Genomic DNA, 16,798 nt, shown 5'->3' on the forward strand with positions numbered 1-16,798 from the left:
TAAAAAAAAAAAAAAGAAAGAAACTGTTCCTGTATTAATACAGAATTGTAGGATAGAATCATGGAAATATTTTGGGAAAGAATCTGATGAAATATCTATCCCTTATTCCAAACAGTAATTAAATTGGTTATTGCAAAATACTGATAATTGGCCTATTGCATGTGCAAATTTATTAGACAAAATTGGTAATCATTATCTAAAAGACAAGGTGTTAAATTTGCCTCTATGCAATGCTTTTGTATGCCCATAGAAAATGTGCTTACTGTATTTACAGATGGCTCACTTAATAGGAAGGCAGCATATGTGATTGGACCACATGTTCATTCTCTTGAGTTTCCCTCTGCTTCAGCACAAATACTTGAACTCCGTGCTGTAGCTGCCGTTTTTGAAATGCTGAAAAATCAAACTTTTAATCTGTACACTGGTAGCCAATATATAGCTCATGGTTTACAATTACTTGAGATTGTTCCCTTTTTTTTTTTTAGATACTGCCAATTCTCAAATTTTATAGTTATTTATGCAAATACAACTCAATTTTAAAGAACATACAGTTCCTTATTTTGTAGGTCATTTAAAAGCTCATACTGGATTGCCAGGACCCCTTAGTGAAGGCAATGCCACAGCAGATTTGTACACCAGGAAGATTGTAGGCCTTACACGAGAATGATTGGCCAAACAATCTCATTCTTTACATCATCAAAATAGTAATAGCTTGAGACAACAATTTGGTATTTCTAGAGACTGTGCATGTCAAATTGTAAAGACTTGCCCTGAAAGTCCTCAGTTTCTACCTGTGCCACATAACGGTGCTAGTCCTCGAGAACTTATACCTATTCAATTATGGCAAATGGATGTTACTCATATTTCTGATTTTGGAAATTTAAAATATATACATGTGACTATTGACACCTTTTCAGGCTTTGTAGTTGCAACTGTTTTAACAGGAGAAGCAACTAAAAATGTAGTTATTCATTGTCTACGTTGTTTTTCTATACTTGCTGTTCCCAGTCAGATTAAAACAGATAATGGAACTGGCTATTGCAGCCGAGCATTTGAGAGTTTCTGTCAACAATTAAACATTACCCATATTACTGAAATCCCTTATAATCTCTAAACACAAAGCATTGAGAAACAGGTATGGTGGAATTATCTCATAAAATAAAAAAGGGGGAGTTATATCCCCGTACATCACAAATTTATTTAAATCATGTTCTTTTTATTTAAAAAATTTTAAAATTTGAATGCCAAAGAACTCTCTGAGTGTCTATGCCACCCTACAACCAGGCATACTTATGCCTAGGTGAAATGGAAGGAGCCACATACTGGCACATGGCATGGTCCTAATCAGGTATTTAATATGGGGAAGAGGGCATGTTTGTGTTTTTTTCCCCCTCAGGATGGTGAAGGAGCATGCTCGCTGCCAGAGTGATTGGTGAGACATGCTAATGCTGGGACAAAGAATGATGCTGACCTGTGAGCTTGCTGAGTGTCCTGACAATGGTGACAGGAAAGCTGTGTTGGACATTTGTTCCTGACCCACCTGTGCTTGCCTATTTCCCAGATTGGACAAGCTGCCTTGCTTCAAGCTTTCAGACCTTGTGGGACAGAGAACATGGACACTGTGGAAACTGCCTTCAAAAGCTTAATCAAAAAGAGGAGTTATGATGACTCTTCTCTTCCCTTGAATGTGACCAGCTATTCTGACTCAACCATGGGCTGGTCTATGAATCAATCCAATATTGGAAATAACAGACTTCACTTGGAAGGCTGGTTCTGGACATATTTAGAGACATATTTGGAAGTTAGCTGCAGTTCTTTATAATGCTATGTTAGCAATAGATAAAATTGGGACAGGGTCTGGATTTCAAAAAAAATCTTAGTACATGTGTTAGGACTTTTATTAATTGGTCATGTTAAAATTACTTTTGTTCTACAGTATTCAATTTAAGTTGTATTGATTGTACTCTTTCCTATTGTGTTAATGTATTGGAACCTGGCATGTTTGTTACGGTGGTTTATCAACCAGCTTTTGTTGTGTTGCCTGTGAGTATTACAGGACCTTGGTGTTCTAGAAAAGCTTGCAGGTACTGGAAGAATTGTGTCAGGCTTTAAGTAGAAGCAAGAGGATAGTGGGCTTCATTATTGCTGGTATAGCACCTTTAATTAAGTTAATAGCTAGTACCACTGCTTCAATTGCTTTGACACAAGAAGTTAAGACAGCTACTTTTGTTAACCATTTAGCAAAAAAAATGTTACTAATGCTCTGAGTATTCAGGAGGATTTAGATAGGCATTTGGAACAACGGATTGAAGTTCTTTATAATACAATTCAAATGATCGGAGAGCAGGTTCAGAGCCCGAAAGTAAGGAGCCATCTCGAGTGTCATGCCAGATGCCAGTGGATTGTGTTACTCCTAAGGTTTACAACGATAGTCACTATAGCTGGGAAAGGGTTCAAAGACACTTGCAGGGTATTTGGCATAATTCCAAGACCTCTCTGGATGTTTTAGCTTTGCACACAGAGATTATGAATTTAAAGAATGCTGCTCTGCTAAGCTTTGATACTGCTGATATTGCTGGTAGTATTATTCATGGCCTAAAGTCAGTATATCCATCTTGGTCAAGCTTCAAAAATGACATATATAGCTTGATCATGCTAGCCCTTCTTGTCCTGGGAATACTTTTATTCCTGCCCACCATGTTAAAGCTTGCTTTTAACAACATCAACATGTTTAGTACATGGCTTGAAACTAAAAAACAAACTCTCAGACAGAGTTATTAATTTAACAGGCTGGCAAGCCAAGGGCAGGTAAGATTCTGCACATGGCCTTACTAGCCTAAGACAGGCATGCACTGAAAGGCCATGTTTGTTAATAACAAACACTAAAAGGCCCTGTTTGTTCATATAATACAAACAAACTGCACATGTCTTAAATACGGGTAAGGAAGGCATTCTTGTTAGAACAACCTAAGATAGGCTCAGCCTTGTTTATTAAATTAGAAGCGGGGGTGGGGGGTGGGGGGGTGGAGGGNGGGGGTGGGAGGATGTGGAGAGCCTTTTTGGGGTGCCACTTGGCAGGAGTCTGACTTTACCCCTGACAAGGAAATGGGTTTCAGGCAAGAGTCTGACATTGGCCATGACAAAGAAGTAAGTTCAGGCAGGGACCTGATATTGGCTAAGGACAAGGAAGTAAGAATCTGGTTTTAGGGTAGAACAAAGAAGTAGGCTCAGATATCTTGATCATCCTTAGAAACAGCTATCACTGGAGTGATCGTGGGGCTTTGTGTTTATTGTCTTGCTTGTTCCTTGCTTTTATTGTCTTTTTAGTTCCTCATTGTACTGTTCGCCCTTAATACCTGCATGTAATTAAAATGGTATAAAAAGTGGATTGGGAAAATTAAATTTGCCTTTAGTCTCAGAATTGACTGGGGTCACACTACAACGTTGTCTAATTGTCTTTTTTTCTTTTTAATCCTCACTCTTGTGCTGGAGAACCTGTTGACTGACTGAGCCGACTTGTATACCATGACAGCCCACACCTTTGTATGTACAATAAACATTTAACATACAGTATTTGGAAATCTGAAGGAACATGTTGTTAGTATGATGACCTTTGTGGTGCAAAGTGTGTGTTGCATATTAAGGATCAGAGCTGTAATGTGAGTGTTGACAGAAAATCCTTGGGTTCATTACATGATTGATTTCTAATGAATTATTGCCAACGTTTCCATGACCCACACATTCTATAGGGCAGTTCTAGTTGGACTATGGACCCACAGCTTAAGAAACCTTCCTCTAAGTGCTACTGCCATTGAAATGATGCCTGCATCTTATTAGAAATGATTGTAACATGGTAGAAGTAAGTCAGAGACTGTTCAGGGTATACGGGAGGGGATGGGTACGTTATAAGCAAAGCTTGAATCCTTGCAAGAGATATGAGGTTTTGGCATTGGATAAGAGTCTGGAAACCAGGCTCCCGAAGGTATCAAGGATGACAGTATTAATGGAAAGTCTCCTTGCTGAAACAGGAAGTGGCTTTCCTTCCAAAAGTCCTCAAGGCCAACTAGGTCCATCTATGTATGGTCGTGTCTTGGCAGAAATTCCCACTGGGGTTGTGTCTGGCCTGGACAATGCTGAGTTGTGTCTGCTTCACATTGACTGGCCTGGTACTTGTGGTTAGAAGGTCTCCGCAAGTGGGCTGTAGCTCCCTTTGTAGTGCCTCAGGACTCAGCTTCTTGATTTTTCCTTCCATGTGACTCAGCCTGGGAGGAACCATCAGGACTAGGCACCATTGACTGGGTGCAGTTGATAGGATAGAAGAGCGATAGTCTTACTTGGGGTTTCTCTTGCTGCAACAAAACACCATGGCCAAAAAGCTAGTTGGAGAGGAAAGGGTTAATTCAGCTTACACTTCTAAATGGCTGTTCATCACCAAAGGAACTCAAAGGTGGCAGGAACCTGGAGGTAAGAGCTGATGTAGAGGCCATGGAGGGTGCTGCTTACTGGCTTGCTTCCCCTGCTTTCTTATAGAACCCAGGACCACCAGCCCAGGGGTGGAAACACTCATAATGGGCTGGGCCCTCCCCATCAATCACTAATTAAGAAAATGCCTTATAGCCAGATTTTATGGAGGCATTTTCTCAGTTAAGGTCCCCTCTTTTTAGATGACTCTAGTTTGTGTGTCAAATTGACACAAGACTAGCCAGCTTAGAAGGTAACAGTCCCTGAGAGAAACTACCATATGAAGGCAGAGTACTGAGAAATCAAAGTGTGTGTGTGTGTGTGTGTGTGTATGTGTGTGTGTGTACTTATCCTTGGCCCTGTTGCACATGAAACCAGTGTTCAGAACCCACTCACTACAGAATGTTCAGAGCCTACTCACTGCAGAAAACAGTGTACTTGGCCAGTCAAAACTGGCTTTCTGTCACTTACGGCACAAGTCTGTCCAACTCTGCCACTCTCTCATTTCCTGCTCAGGCATGAAGGGGATGCCAGGAGTAAACAATGGAAATAGATACTTGTTTGTGGGTAGGAAGCACCCATCACTTGTGGGGTCCATTGTGGCCAGGGGGAGTACTACCCCATGGTCACATATATGAGTGGGAACTCTTTCAGTGGCCCGAGCCACACCAATGAGAACCCCACACATGGCTGTCTCTGTCTGAGCCCTGTGCATTCTCAGGAGCCCAGAAAGCCCTGCCTCCCATCTGAAGCTCCAGTAGACAGGCTGCATGGAGGCTGCTGGGGGCTGGAAGCTCATTGTCCTACTTTTGAATTACAGGTTCATCAAAGGAATGTGAATCAAAGGGGGCGTGGAAATGGGGGAGGGGATGGGGGTGGGATTGAGCCGAAGGGGCTTGAGAAAGAGAGAAATGCCAGAAGAAAATCCTGGAAGTAGGGAGAGCAGACAGAGGGTAGATATCTGCAAAACCAGGCATGCTGATACCATGGCCTGTGTCCTGGTCACATTATTCAGTGTCTCCCCTTGTCCATTCTTGCTGCTTTACAGCAGTGGTTGGGCACCAGGGCAGACAGTAGCCCAGGCCCCAGAAACCTTTCTCACTCCCTGGGAGGTTTGTACTCTTAGCCTTTTTCTAGAATGCCCTGGCTTTGTCAGCCTTCTTGATACCAGATAGGGCCATCGGTCCCTCCAGTATGGAAGCCCACCCTCTTCCCTCCAAACGCAGCCACACCTACTTTCCTTTCTAGGGAGAAGCTTAGCCGAGGTCAAGGATCTGAGGGTGTGACAACCACTTGCCTGCCCCCTTCTAGGAGAGCAGAAAGCACCCCAGCACATCCAAGTGTTGGAGCAGGTGGCTCTACTGTGCTGGGGGTGACAGAGAATAGTTTCAACAGAAGACTTAGTTTAGGATCTGAGGTTGGGATTAAAGATTTCACCACGGTTACCACATAATGGCCCATTTACAAATCACAGGGGTTTCAGTAGGGTACAAGAATGTGGCTGTGTAAGACACTGGAAACACCCCTGTGGCTTATTTGGGGATGGAGTGGTGCTGATGGAGACCTAGGTGCTATCAGTATGAACACCCATACTGCCTCAATTTAGGGTCACCCCACACTAGCGCTAAGGGAAAAACCCTGGGGCTGTCTTCTACGTTTGTCCCTGGGGCTTCTACCTGGAAGGCATGCATAACAAGGGCAGAACAAAGGAGCCACCTGCCTTTTTCCCTATCCCTTTGATCTCAAGTTATCTCGGGAGGTTTCCTAAACATGGACCCCGTGGTTTGTAGGGCGCCCCCACTGGCTCGTCTAGGGTTGAGCTGGCCCCAGCTTCTGCAGGGATCCTGTAGTGGGCTTCCCAGGCCCAGGCGGTTGGGAGAGGCCTAGCAGACAGCTCCGGGTCCAGAGCATCCTCCAGCCGCTCCGCAACAGGAGCAAAACAAGAGCACGCGCACCTGTCGGCGCCCCGCCCCCTCCGCCCGGCCCAATCATGGGCAGGGGCGGGGCCGGGGCGCAGTCGGAACCCGCGCAGAGCGCCGCGGAGGAGCAGGAGCAAGCGCAGCCTCGTTCCTGCAACCTCGTCCCCGCCGCCCGCAGCCTCGTCTCCACTGCCGCTGCCGCCGCCGCCCCCGGGGCATGGCCTGTCTGATGGCCGCTTTCTCGGTCGGCACCGCCATGGTGAGTCGCACATCCTTCGCACTCGGGGCTGGCTTTTATCTTCTAAGGAAACAGGAAGCTCAAAGCCAGGCTGGCTGGTCCTCACACCAGCCAGCCTGTGAGCGCATCCTCCGGGCGCTGACCTGGGGTGCTCTGGAGAGGTGCCCGGCGCTGCTCGCCTCCGCCCTGGCCACCTGGAGCTTTGAGATGCTCCTGTACTGGCTTAGGGCATCCAGAAGGTGGAGTGGGGCGCGGGTAGCGAGCAACCCCACAAGTGGACAAGTAGATGGCCTTGACTTGTCCGTCTCCTGGGTGAGGGGATGGAGATGTGGAAGCGCACTGGGGAGGGACTGCAGGCTCAGCCCAAGGGAAGGGAGGGTCGGATCTCTCTGAGGAGCTCTGTGGAGCGGGCAGGCGGCGGGGGACTTCTTGCGCCACCCTCTGGAGTGCTGGGCACAGTGGTGGGGGGCAAAAAGAGAAACTGCGCCCCACAAAACGGAGCCTGCTCTCCTGCGCTCCCCAGAGACAGCTACTCTTGGAGGAGGCAGCGGAGTCCCAGGGGAGACAGAGGAGGACGAGCCCAGATCCCTGCCAGGGTGAGGGCAGGGTGTGGGCATTTACACGCCCCCCTCCCCCCAGATACCAGTGTTAGGACAAGACCTGGGTGCTACAGAATTGCTAGACAAGTATTGTTTCCTCAGAGGTGTGCAAGCGTCTCCTCTTGCACGGTCACTCAATGCTCCAGGAGAAAGCCAACATATAACAACAAAAACCAACCCACCATCTGTCTGGTCTCACCCTTGGCCCTACCGGCTCTGTCTAACAAGCGGACATTGCGGTTAATAACCTCTTAGGCTGACTTCAGACTGTGGTGGAGTACAAACAGCAAGCCCTCCGTTTTCCCACCCGAATCGTGCCTTTCTTTGCTTCCTTGCTCTGTTACTAGCCTGCCTGTTCCTTCCCAATACGCTAGAAGCCCACATCTCACAGTCCCTCCCCTTTATTTCATTTTTAGCATCCTGTATTTGAAGTCAGCAAGGCTCCCCAGGATTTGACCGACAGTTACCTCTTGCTTTGCGCTCTAGAGGAAAAAAAAAAAAAAAAAAAGCACTCGGCTTTGTGCGCATGCTCTGCTCTGACAACCGCATCCTGTGATTCCAAACAGGTTACTGTAGAACTCGAGCCCTGCCCGCCGACTCATTATGTAATGATTTTGTGTAAACCGATAGAATGGAGCAAAGATGCACTGTGGTGATGGTGGTGGTTAGCAGGGGGTGGGGTGAGGCGGGAAGGAAGACCCTTCTAACCTGCTCCCCATCCTTGGACTGTGCTCCATTTCAGACTTGCCAGAGTCAATGAAAACAGGAATCGCTTCTCCTTGAGTATTCGAGTATGCACCTTTATCTAGTTGACTCTACCTGGAGGCTTGGTTAACACTGAAAAATTGGCCCTTGTGCACGTATCTATCAATGTGAAGATTATTACTAGCAACAGAAAATTATGATAATTGACAATCTTTGCAAAGAGAGGAAGTTTGATGGGTTCTCTCTGCACAGAACTGGTTTGAACATGTAGATAAATGAACCAAACTGCTGTAGGATATAGGTTTCCATACGATTTATAATATTATGGTTTGATACAACCTAGACCCCTGCTATGAAGTTACTGATCTCATAATGGCTAGGGTTTATCTTTTATTTTTCGGGAAACCTATTGATATATTTGAAAAGACGTTTCTTCCTGGAAACCTGGCACCTTTGTTTGAAGTTTTAAACGTCTATCTGTCTGTGGTTATACCACCTTGGGTCCACAGATCTTGTCTGCTCTTCGAAGCCAATCAGGGTCAGCCTGGTTGGGACCTGTTTGGGAATAGGAAGTGAAAGCCACTAGGAATATCGGGTGCTATAGACACAAAACAAAGATGAAGTTAACTTTTAAAATGTTCTATCTTGGTTATAACAAGACCTCAGGATTTGCTTTTTAAGAGTCTCCTGCTTTAGGGTCCTGATGATGTTGTCTGTGTGAGCTCTAAGTCTGGAGGAGCACCCTGGAGGGGGGCCAGAGCATCTAGGAGTACTAGGTTCTCTGAGGTGGCAAAGACACACATGGTGGGCATGTCCTTCCATGGGATGGTCAGCCCTTTGTGGCATTGTGAGCGGTCACTCAATTGTAACCTGCCCTTTAAGCTTAGCTCAGAGTGTGACATTGGGACACTTTTCCTGTGGGAAATTGCTCTGATTATGGGTTAGCCTGTTTTCCTTGGATGCACCCAGGATGTCCTAGGATACCGTCTCGGTGAATATCCTAGTTGGTCGTGAGGAAGCACAGAGAAACTGGATGACCCCTGCCCCAGTGTGCAGAGAGAAGTTCTGTGTCAGAATGTATCTATCTCAGTAAAGGGGTCTTCCAAGCCTAGGTGAGGCTTGCTGGTTGTGTGTGAACTTCCCCCACTACTCTGGTGTCTCTAGCTTCCCAGCATTTGTGAGGAACTTACTGGACACTTTGCCAAGAGAGCAATCTCTTGAACAGCCCCCCCCCCCCCAGGGTCCCCTCTGTACAAAGTTCCCAGGAACGGACTTCCTGCCTTTACCGTCTGTTCAGTCCTTAAAAACACATTCCTTAAGGAGAGGGCACAGTGTCCAGACAGGAAGGTAGGGAAATGGACCAGTTGAGGGGGGAAACCAGGAGCCGATAGGTATTTGTTTTATTTTTAATGAGTTCAGGAGGCTGAGGCAGAGCTCGCTGTAACCTACATTGCTAGCTAGCAGCTCGCATCAGAGGCTGTGTTTCCAGAGAGCTGGTCTATTTTGGAGTGACAGGCCACTGTCTCATCACAAAGGTTTTCATGATTTTATTAATTGGGTGAGGCCACTGGACACCGGTGGAGGAAGGGTGGGGCTGCCCTCTTTGCTGAAGGAGGCTGCATAAGTTCCTGTTTCCTGTGCATTTCAGTTCTAAAGAACACCTCTGCTGTGTCCAGTGAACTAAGCAACAGTCAAATGGCTGGGTGGAAGGAGGCCAGCTCAGGACGCCTCAGGGAGCTGGGTGTCCTGAGCCAGAGCGGCCACCTTGCTGCTTTCGGACTGGAGTAGGTAACCTCCCTTCCACCACTGGTACCGTGCAAATGCTAAGAGCAGGGGCTGCAGGCTGGAGTATACTAAGCGTGCTGGGTCTTAGTCAGTGTTTACAGTCTCTTGCCTAGCATGGGCAGGCACGTGGTCTTGCTTTTGAACGCTTCACATCCTAAGTAGCTAACTCTAGCTTCTTCCGCCCTCCCTCCCCAGTTCTAATCACTCAGCTTGGTCTACTGGCTGGCAGAATGGGCTCCAACTCAGTTACCACCTGCTGATTAAGCTCCTCTGTCTCTAGTTCTGCGGGTGACTGATACCACCGCCTTCTGAGCCTGGAGCTCTGGGCGTGGGTTCCCTTTCTGGGTCCCTAGCAATCTTCAAACTCTCTTTATGGAGTTTGCCTCTCTAGTCTCATCTGTGCCAAGTACCCTGTTTCCTGTCCTCTTTTGCCCACATGATAACTGTAGGTCTCGGTTTCTATATTCCAGATTCACTGTTCACAGAGGCCCTCTGCAGGGAGCATGGTACACAAAGCCCTGCCCTCATCTCATCTTGTTAATCTCAGCCTGGGCTATTTCTGCAGACAGACTTTGTCCTGGGCCCCCACCCTCCAATAACCCCCCACCCCCCACCCCCCACAGCCTTTGCCTAATCCTGCAGGGACAGCTGCTCTCTTCCCTGGGCTCAGTTTTGAATTTGAGCTGGCTAGGGTCACAGGCCATGTCTGTGTCTGGCTAGCAGACTGGTGTTTTCTAGTGTTCAGTCTGTTAAGGGAATGAACATGCGCATAGATAGGTCTGGGAGAAAAGATCGGGATGCAGGCCTGATAGCTGTCTGATATCTGCCACAGTTAGGGGGTGGATGGGTGATGGCTATGAGGCCTCTTACTCCTGTGGGTTTCAACAGAGAAGGAGGCAATCCCTTCTTGATTTCCAGAGTTCTGGGAACCGTGATGGAGAAGGGCTGCCCACCTCTGTTAGGGTTGGCACCAAGCCAGGAGTACTTCCAAACTTACAGAGGCAAGGTGAGGTGGGAGTGACCTGGCCTCATCTGATTGCCTCTCCACAGGACAGCCTGCCCCTAAAGCCAGTACCTGGCGCTTCCCTGGCTCCTTCCTCCACAGCCCTTGTGGTTATGAACCTGCTACCACAGCAGTTATAGCCACAAAGGACCGTGGATGGGTCGAGGGAATGCCCCTGTGCGTTCTGGGTGCTTTCTAAATTGCATAGGTGCATTCCTACAGAGGTGTGACAGAGTGACCCACCCCTTCAGGAGGCCCATCATGGAAGGCACCTGATGTGTGGATACAGAAGCCAGCCTCAGGTGCTCTCCACTAGGCTCCGTGGGTCTCAAAGTCTTGAGCACAGACATCATTTGGAGCACCTATGAACCCGCTTTGTTGGCACTGAAAAGAGCATCCATGCTTCATGCCTAGTGTCCTAAGCTGGAGATCAAGAATTGCCTCTGCATCCTTTACTTTCAGTCAGTCAGTAAGAGTGTCTGTGAGGCTCAGGATATGCTCACGAGGGCGGGTGTGAATCTGTGGCTTGTGCGTCTTTTTCTTAAGCCTAAAGCTCCATTTTCCATCTCTAAGAGACTCTATATTCATTGTTAAGTATTCAAACCCCAAAGCTTACCAGTAGGCTCTGAACCCATCAAATACCTCGGTGGCAATAACGTCAGCTCTTCCATGGTTCAGTTGTGTGCTCTCAGTGGGTAGGCGGGTAAGAGACTTGTCTTGCTGGGCTCATAGGGTAGGATCTTGTATAGCCAAGCTGGCCTCAAGTTCACTAAGTAGTGGAGGATGGATTTGAACTTCTAGTCTTCCTTCCTCCACTTCTCAAGCTTCTGGAGCTATAGGTGTACATCAGCAGAGTGGGTTAGCACAGTGTTCAGGAGCAAACCCAGGGTTGGTGCATGCTAGGGATGCATCCTACTGACTTTGAGTCACCTCCACAACCCTTTAGGATGCTTTTTATGGACAGACTGCTATAGTTTTATTCTCTTCTATATTATTTAATAATAATATATAATAAATAATAAGCGATATTAAGAAAGTTACTGAACAAACCATAGAAGAACAGCATGTGTATTCTTTTTAGAAGAGAGGACATCACTGTGCCATACCAGATCAGTGGCCTTGGGGACCAGAACTGGTGAGGGGTGGGCTCTCTTCCATACATTATCAGTAGCCTAGAGGAGCCTGCAGATGGCCCATGCTTTTGGATGTTCTCCCTAGGCTTCAGGAGACAGCTAGAAACACTAGTACAACTTGTGCCCCTTAAGGCTCGGTTGGAGGTTTCCTGAACCTTATTGATCAAGTCAGGGTTGCCAAGCCATTAGAAAAGCAAACCCCTTGCTTTGCATAAATACTCCTGGGTCTTGGCCTACCCGCTGCATGCATGAAAAAGGCTTAAAAGCTATGGGGCTCTGTGGATAATATAGTGAGCTCCATACTAGCTACGTATGCCTTTGTAACACAGAAAAGCACCTCCCTGTGTCTTAATGGCTCAAGTTTAGATCTTATTCCTATTTCCACCCCTAATTGTGGCACTTGGCGCAGGTTCCTTAAGTTGCCAGTGCCTCAGTTTCCCTGTGCCTCAGTTTCCCTGCCTGAATAACAGAGAAAATAAACTACTCTGGTCCTCCGGTGTTGTTAGGAGAGTGGAGTTACAGGGGATCTAGAAAATGCAACAGTAAGATATGTCAGGCCCCACAAGCCACTGTTCTAAGAACACTGTCTCAGACATGTCAGGGGCTGAGCACACAGGAACACATGACAACAGCTCATTCTAAATAAGCCCCATTCGTCTTCCCTGAGGTTTTTATGGCTAGACCAGAAAGATGTGAGTCTCTACAGTGGTCCATCTCTTCTTTAGAGAGGAAAGCAAGACACTTCTTGAAGTTTTATGATTAGATTTTATGATCCTAAAGGAAGACAGTCAATGTGTTTGGTGTCTTGTCTGAAGTGCCTTTTTACTAGAAGCAAAAGTGATGGTTACAGGGGGTGGGGGTGGGCAGGGGGGCGGGGGGAGAGTTCCTCTGGCCAAGGGTATTCTAGAAAGGTCTAGGAAGTACCTCTATGGATAATTGACGATGACCTTGAGCCCAGCGGCAAGTCTCTTGATAGTTCCTTCTTTCCAGAGCACCCGACGTGCCTCACTGCCTCTGCTCTGCCCCTTCTAGAATGCCAGCAGCTACTCTGCCGCAATGACGGAGCCCAAGTCCGTGTGCGTGTCAGTGGATGAGGTCGTGTCCAGCAACGTGGATGAGGTTGAGACAGACCTGCTCAATGGGCACCTGAAGAAGGTGGACAACAACTTCACAGAGGCCCAGCGCTTTTCCTCCCTGCCGCGGAGGGCAGCCGTGAACATCGAATTCAAGGACCTCTCCTACTCTGTACCCGAGGGGCCCTGGTGGAAGAAGAAAGGTAGGAAGTGAAGCCCCCAGCTCGGTGGCTGGGGTGCGGGGAGCCCGTGAAGGAAGCCACAGGTTGTTTGGGGAGAGTCTTGGTCTGCAGTTTGGAAAGTTGTGAGGTTATTCTCTTCCGATGCAGGCTGACCTTGGCTAATTTTATTTCGCCGATCCACAGCTGGCTTCTTTCCTGTGAAATACACAGGTTCGATTAGACAAGTCTCAGAGTTCACAGAGGTTCTAAACTTCGGTGGTGTTGGTACAGGTTGAGTGTGCCCTGTTGAAAAATCTTCTAACTGCATATATAGTTTGGATTTGGGCAATAGGGGCGTACATATTCGTAATGAGCTACCTTGGGGGCAGCACCTGAATGAAGCTGTGATATCCATCTGCTTCTTGGACAACTTAGGAGATACATACCGAATATAATTTTATGCATTGTTTTTCTCATGGATCTATATTCTGATTGTGATTTGACACCTCTAGTCACATGGAAAAATTCTAGTCAGTGCTCAGAAAAATGAGAGGGTTTCTTTTCTTTTCTTTTCTTTCTTTTTGTTTTTTTTTTTTTTTTTGAGATAGGGTTTCTCTGTGTAGCCCTGGCTGTCCTGGAACTCACTCTGTAGACCAGGCTGGCCTCGAACTCAGAAATCTGCCTGCCTCTGCCTCCCAAGTGCTAGGATTAAAGGCATGCGCCACCACTGCCTGACTAAAATGAAAGTTTTGCGTATCTTCGATTCCTAATAATAGGGACTAGATAAAGAGTTTCACAGAGTCACAGGCATCAGGGTTAGCTTGTTCCTAGCATGCGGGTCCTCCCCTAATGAACACTCAGTTGATGGTCCTTTTTCAAGGTAGACTAGTTTTCCGGTCATTCAGGGAAAGAGTGTGTTGCCTTCTAGGTCTCAGTTGTTCAAGAGCATTCCAGAGTCTGGCATAGCCTTTCTGAGAACAAGCTTGTTTTTGAGATCTTGGAAGGACTCTTCAATGTGTAGTGCTGGCGGCCTATAGAAAAAAAAGCAAATGGTCATAAAATGAGCTCTGTCCACTAAAATGGGGAGATGGAGCAGAGGAGGCCCCTGAAGCACCGTAGGATGAAGGACCCTTGACATATGCAGATGTCCCGGTTGCTTGGCCACCCTCCTGAGTTGCCCACCTCCCTTACGCAATGTTTGCTGAGATTTGAGTGCCTTTCTGATTGGTTCTTGTTTTCCAGCCTTGTCTGCTGCTTATAGAAGTAGGGTAGTCAGGGAAGAGACCAGACGGTCCATGGTATCTACTGAATCACTGCATAGCTAATTGGAAACCCAAAGGGAACTTGGGACATCCGAGGTGACTCTGGTGCCACCGAAAGATTGATTTTTTTTTAAACTTAAATATTGATACAACCTTTCTTTTTTCTTTTTAAAAAGCTAGCCTCTTTTTAAATTTGTCATCTCCTCCCCACCCCCAACCCCCATTTTGTTTTTCTGCCTCTCAAAGCTAAGCCGGTGAGCTCCTTGGCAGGGGCAATCTGGTCTTAGTGGCAAACAAAATTTTGGAAACTTGAGAAGCCAGTCCCCAGGACCTTTGAGCTCTGTGGTTGTTAAACGATTATGTCTGGGTTTGCACAACCAAGAACAGGCCCTGTTCCCTCTCAGGGCTGATTGTAGGGCACTGTTATCCGACACTCCCGTTTCCACATGCCAGCCTGTTTTGTTAAGAAACTGAGCCAGGCTCAGCCATGGGTCCAGGCTGTGAAGCCCATTGGAATCGAAAGGTAGGAATATTCAGATTTTACAGGAAAAATGTACCCAGAGGGGCTCGTCTGTTAGTGTAGATGAACCGCAGCAGACCCGTGAAGCACACGGCAATCCCCGCGTGAGTGTTATATGTGGTCTTGGCGGTGTCGTGGTGGGGTTTGAAAATTCAGGCTGTAGATGAAGATGGCTGGCTATGTAGGGGTTCAGATGTTTGAATCTTTGTGTGTTGGTTGCGTATCTTATTTACTGCAACAAAACACCAGACTTAAGGGAGAAAGGGTTTGTTTTGACTCTCAGGTCCAGGGTATGGCCCACCATGACAGAAAAGTCATGTCTCAGGAGAAGTTAGCTGGACAGTGGCTCCCACATTCAGGAAGCAAAGAGCGACAGATGCTGGTGCTCAGTTCCCCTTGCTATTGAGTTCAGGACCCCAGCCCAGGGGATGGTGCTGCCCACATTTAGGGTGAGCCTTCCCAGCTCACTTAATCTAATCTAGGTAATTACCCCTCACCGAAGCAGCCAGATACCTGTCTCCATGGCCATTCTGGATCCATCAAACTGTCACTGAAGATGAACTGTCACACCCTGGCAGCATCTTGAGTTGAAACCCTGGACATAAATCTGGGCCCAGGAGGGGGGACCCTTCAGGGGCTGTATCTGCCTCGTGCTCTCTGAGCGTAAACAGGTCATGTTTGCCACCAGAGTCAGCCATGGATTCCTAACAGGCTGAGACACAACTGGACAGCACCTTCTCAGCACCTTCGAGGATGCTCAGCCAGGTGGCTGTTTGCCCTGTAGTAACCTCTGTAGGTTCAGGCATGGGAGGAGTTGCACATGAGCCCCACGGGACTTGCCCATGAGTCAGAGGGATGACAGATATGCTCAGTCTGGTGTGTCGTGTCGGCTCCTCCACCAGCTGGCCGTGGCTTGCTGTCTGATGCCTTCCCCAGCTTTGCTTTCCTTCCTCTGCAGTGGCATCTCTGAGGTACCCTCTCCTCTGTGTTCCTTGCCTTCCCTGGCAGCTAGACCTACATCAGAATAGAGATGCTTTTTCAAGTAGGTCTGAACTTAATATCGGAAAGAAGTACCCACCTCTTCCTCACTGAATAGGAGGGAAACTAAAGCAAAGTATGGTTAGAGGGCGGGTTCATCCTCCTGCCTGAGACCACAGTGGTGACTGCTAACTCCGTGAAGCCCAACACTGAGGCCAGGCCTTGTCCAGTTCTGAGCCCTGTGGGCCATCTTCATGCAGCCAGCAGGGAAACAAGGAAGGCTCTTCTGGGGGCTCGGGGGCCTTGGGAAATAGTCCTTTAGCCTGCAGGCCACCTCTAGGAAAAAACCTAGTCATTTGTCTCATCAGCTACAAATGACATGAGCTTCGGACACTCTTTTGTTTTTGTTTCTTGGGTTTTTCCGAGACAGGGTTTCTCTGTGTAGCCCTGGCTGTCCTGGAACTCACTCTGTAGACCAGGCTGGCCGCAAACTCAGAAATCCACTTGCCTCTGCCCCCGAAGTGCTGGGATTAAAGGCATTCGCTACCACTGCCCGGCTAGAGCTGCGGACACTCTTGTAACCTCCTTCCTAGCATCAGTGCCATGTCCTGATGACTCTGAACCTAGGGGTTCAATTTTCTCAACTTGGAACCATACTCAGTAAGCAGGCAATCAATAAAGTGTGCATTTTCCCCAGGACCAGGCAGCAGACTGGCTGCCATGTTCTGCACACCTCTGGCTTCCTTGTCCTTTCTTTCCCCACATGGCCCCACTCCTTGCCTCTGCTCCTGAATGTCTGAAAGTTCTGCTTCCTTTGTCCCCGCCCCACCATGTGGGACCTTTTGCTCTTTTGCCCTCATATGGATAGTGACCCTCACGGGCTCCAACAGTAACTAGAGCTGTGGAGGTCATCTCCCAGCTCCTCTTGCCATTTCTTCACAGGGGTTATTTGGGATCTGCC

The 16,798-nt window shown here is 47.7% G+C and overlaps 1 protein-coding gene across 1 annotated transcript in view; it reads left to right on the forward strand.

Annotated features, from left to right (window-relative positions):
* Positions 1 to 6,478: 6,478 nt before the first annotated feature.
* Abcg1 (ATP binding cassette subfamily G member 1) overlaps positions 6,479 to 16,798 on the forward strand; it is a 58,001-nt gene continuing 47,681 nt past the window's right edge. Inside the window, exons 1-2 of the mRNA XM_021185953.1 lie at positions 6,479 to 6,639; positions 12,876 to 13,119. Coding sequence (XP_021041612.1) covers positions 6,598 to 6,639; positions 12,876 to 13,119 — 286 coding nt within the window. The 5' untranslated portion in view covers positions 6,479 to 6,597. The remainder of the gene's footprint in view (positions 6,640 to 12,875; positions 13,120 to 16,798) is intronic.

The sequence above is a fragment of the Mus caroli genome, chromosome 17, assembly GCF_900094665.2.
Source record: "Mus caroli chromosome 17, CAROLI_EIJ_v1.1, whole genome shotgun sequence".
Classification (NCBI taxonomy): Eukaryota; Metazoa; Chordata; class Mammalia; order Rodentia; family Muridae; genus Mus; species Mus caroli.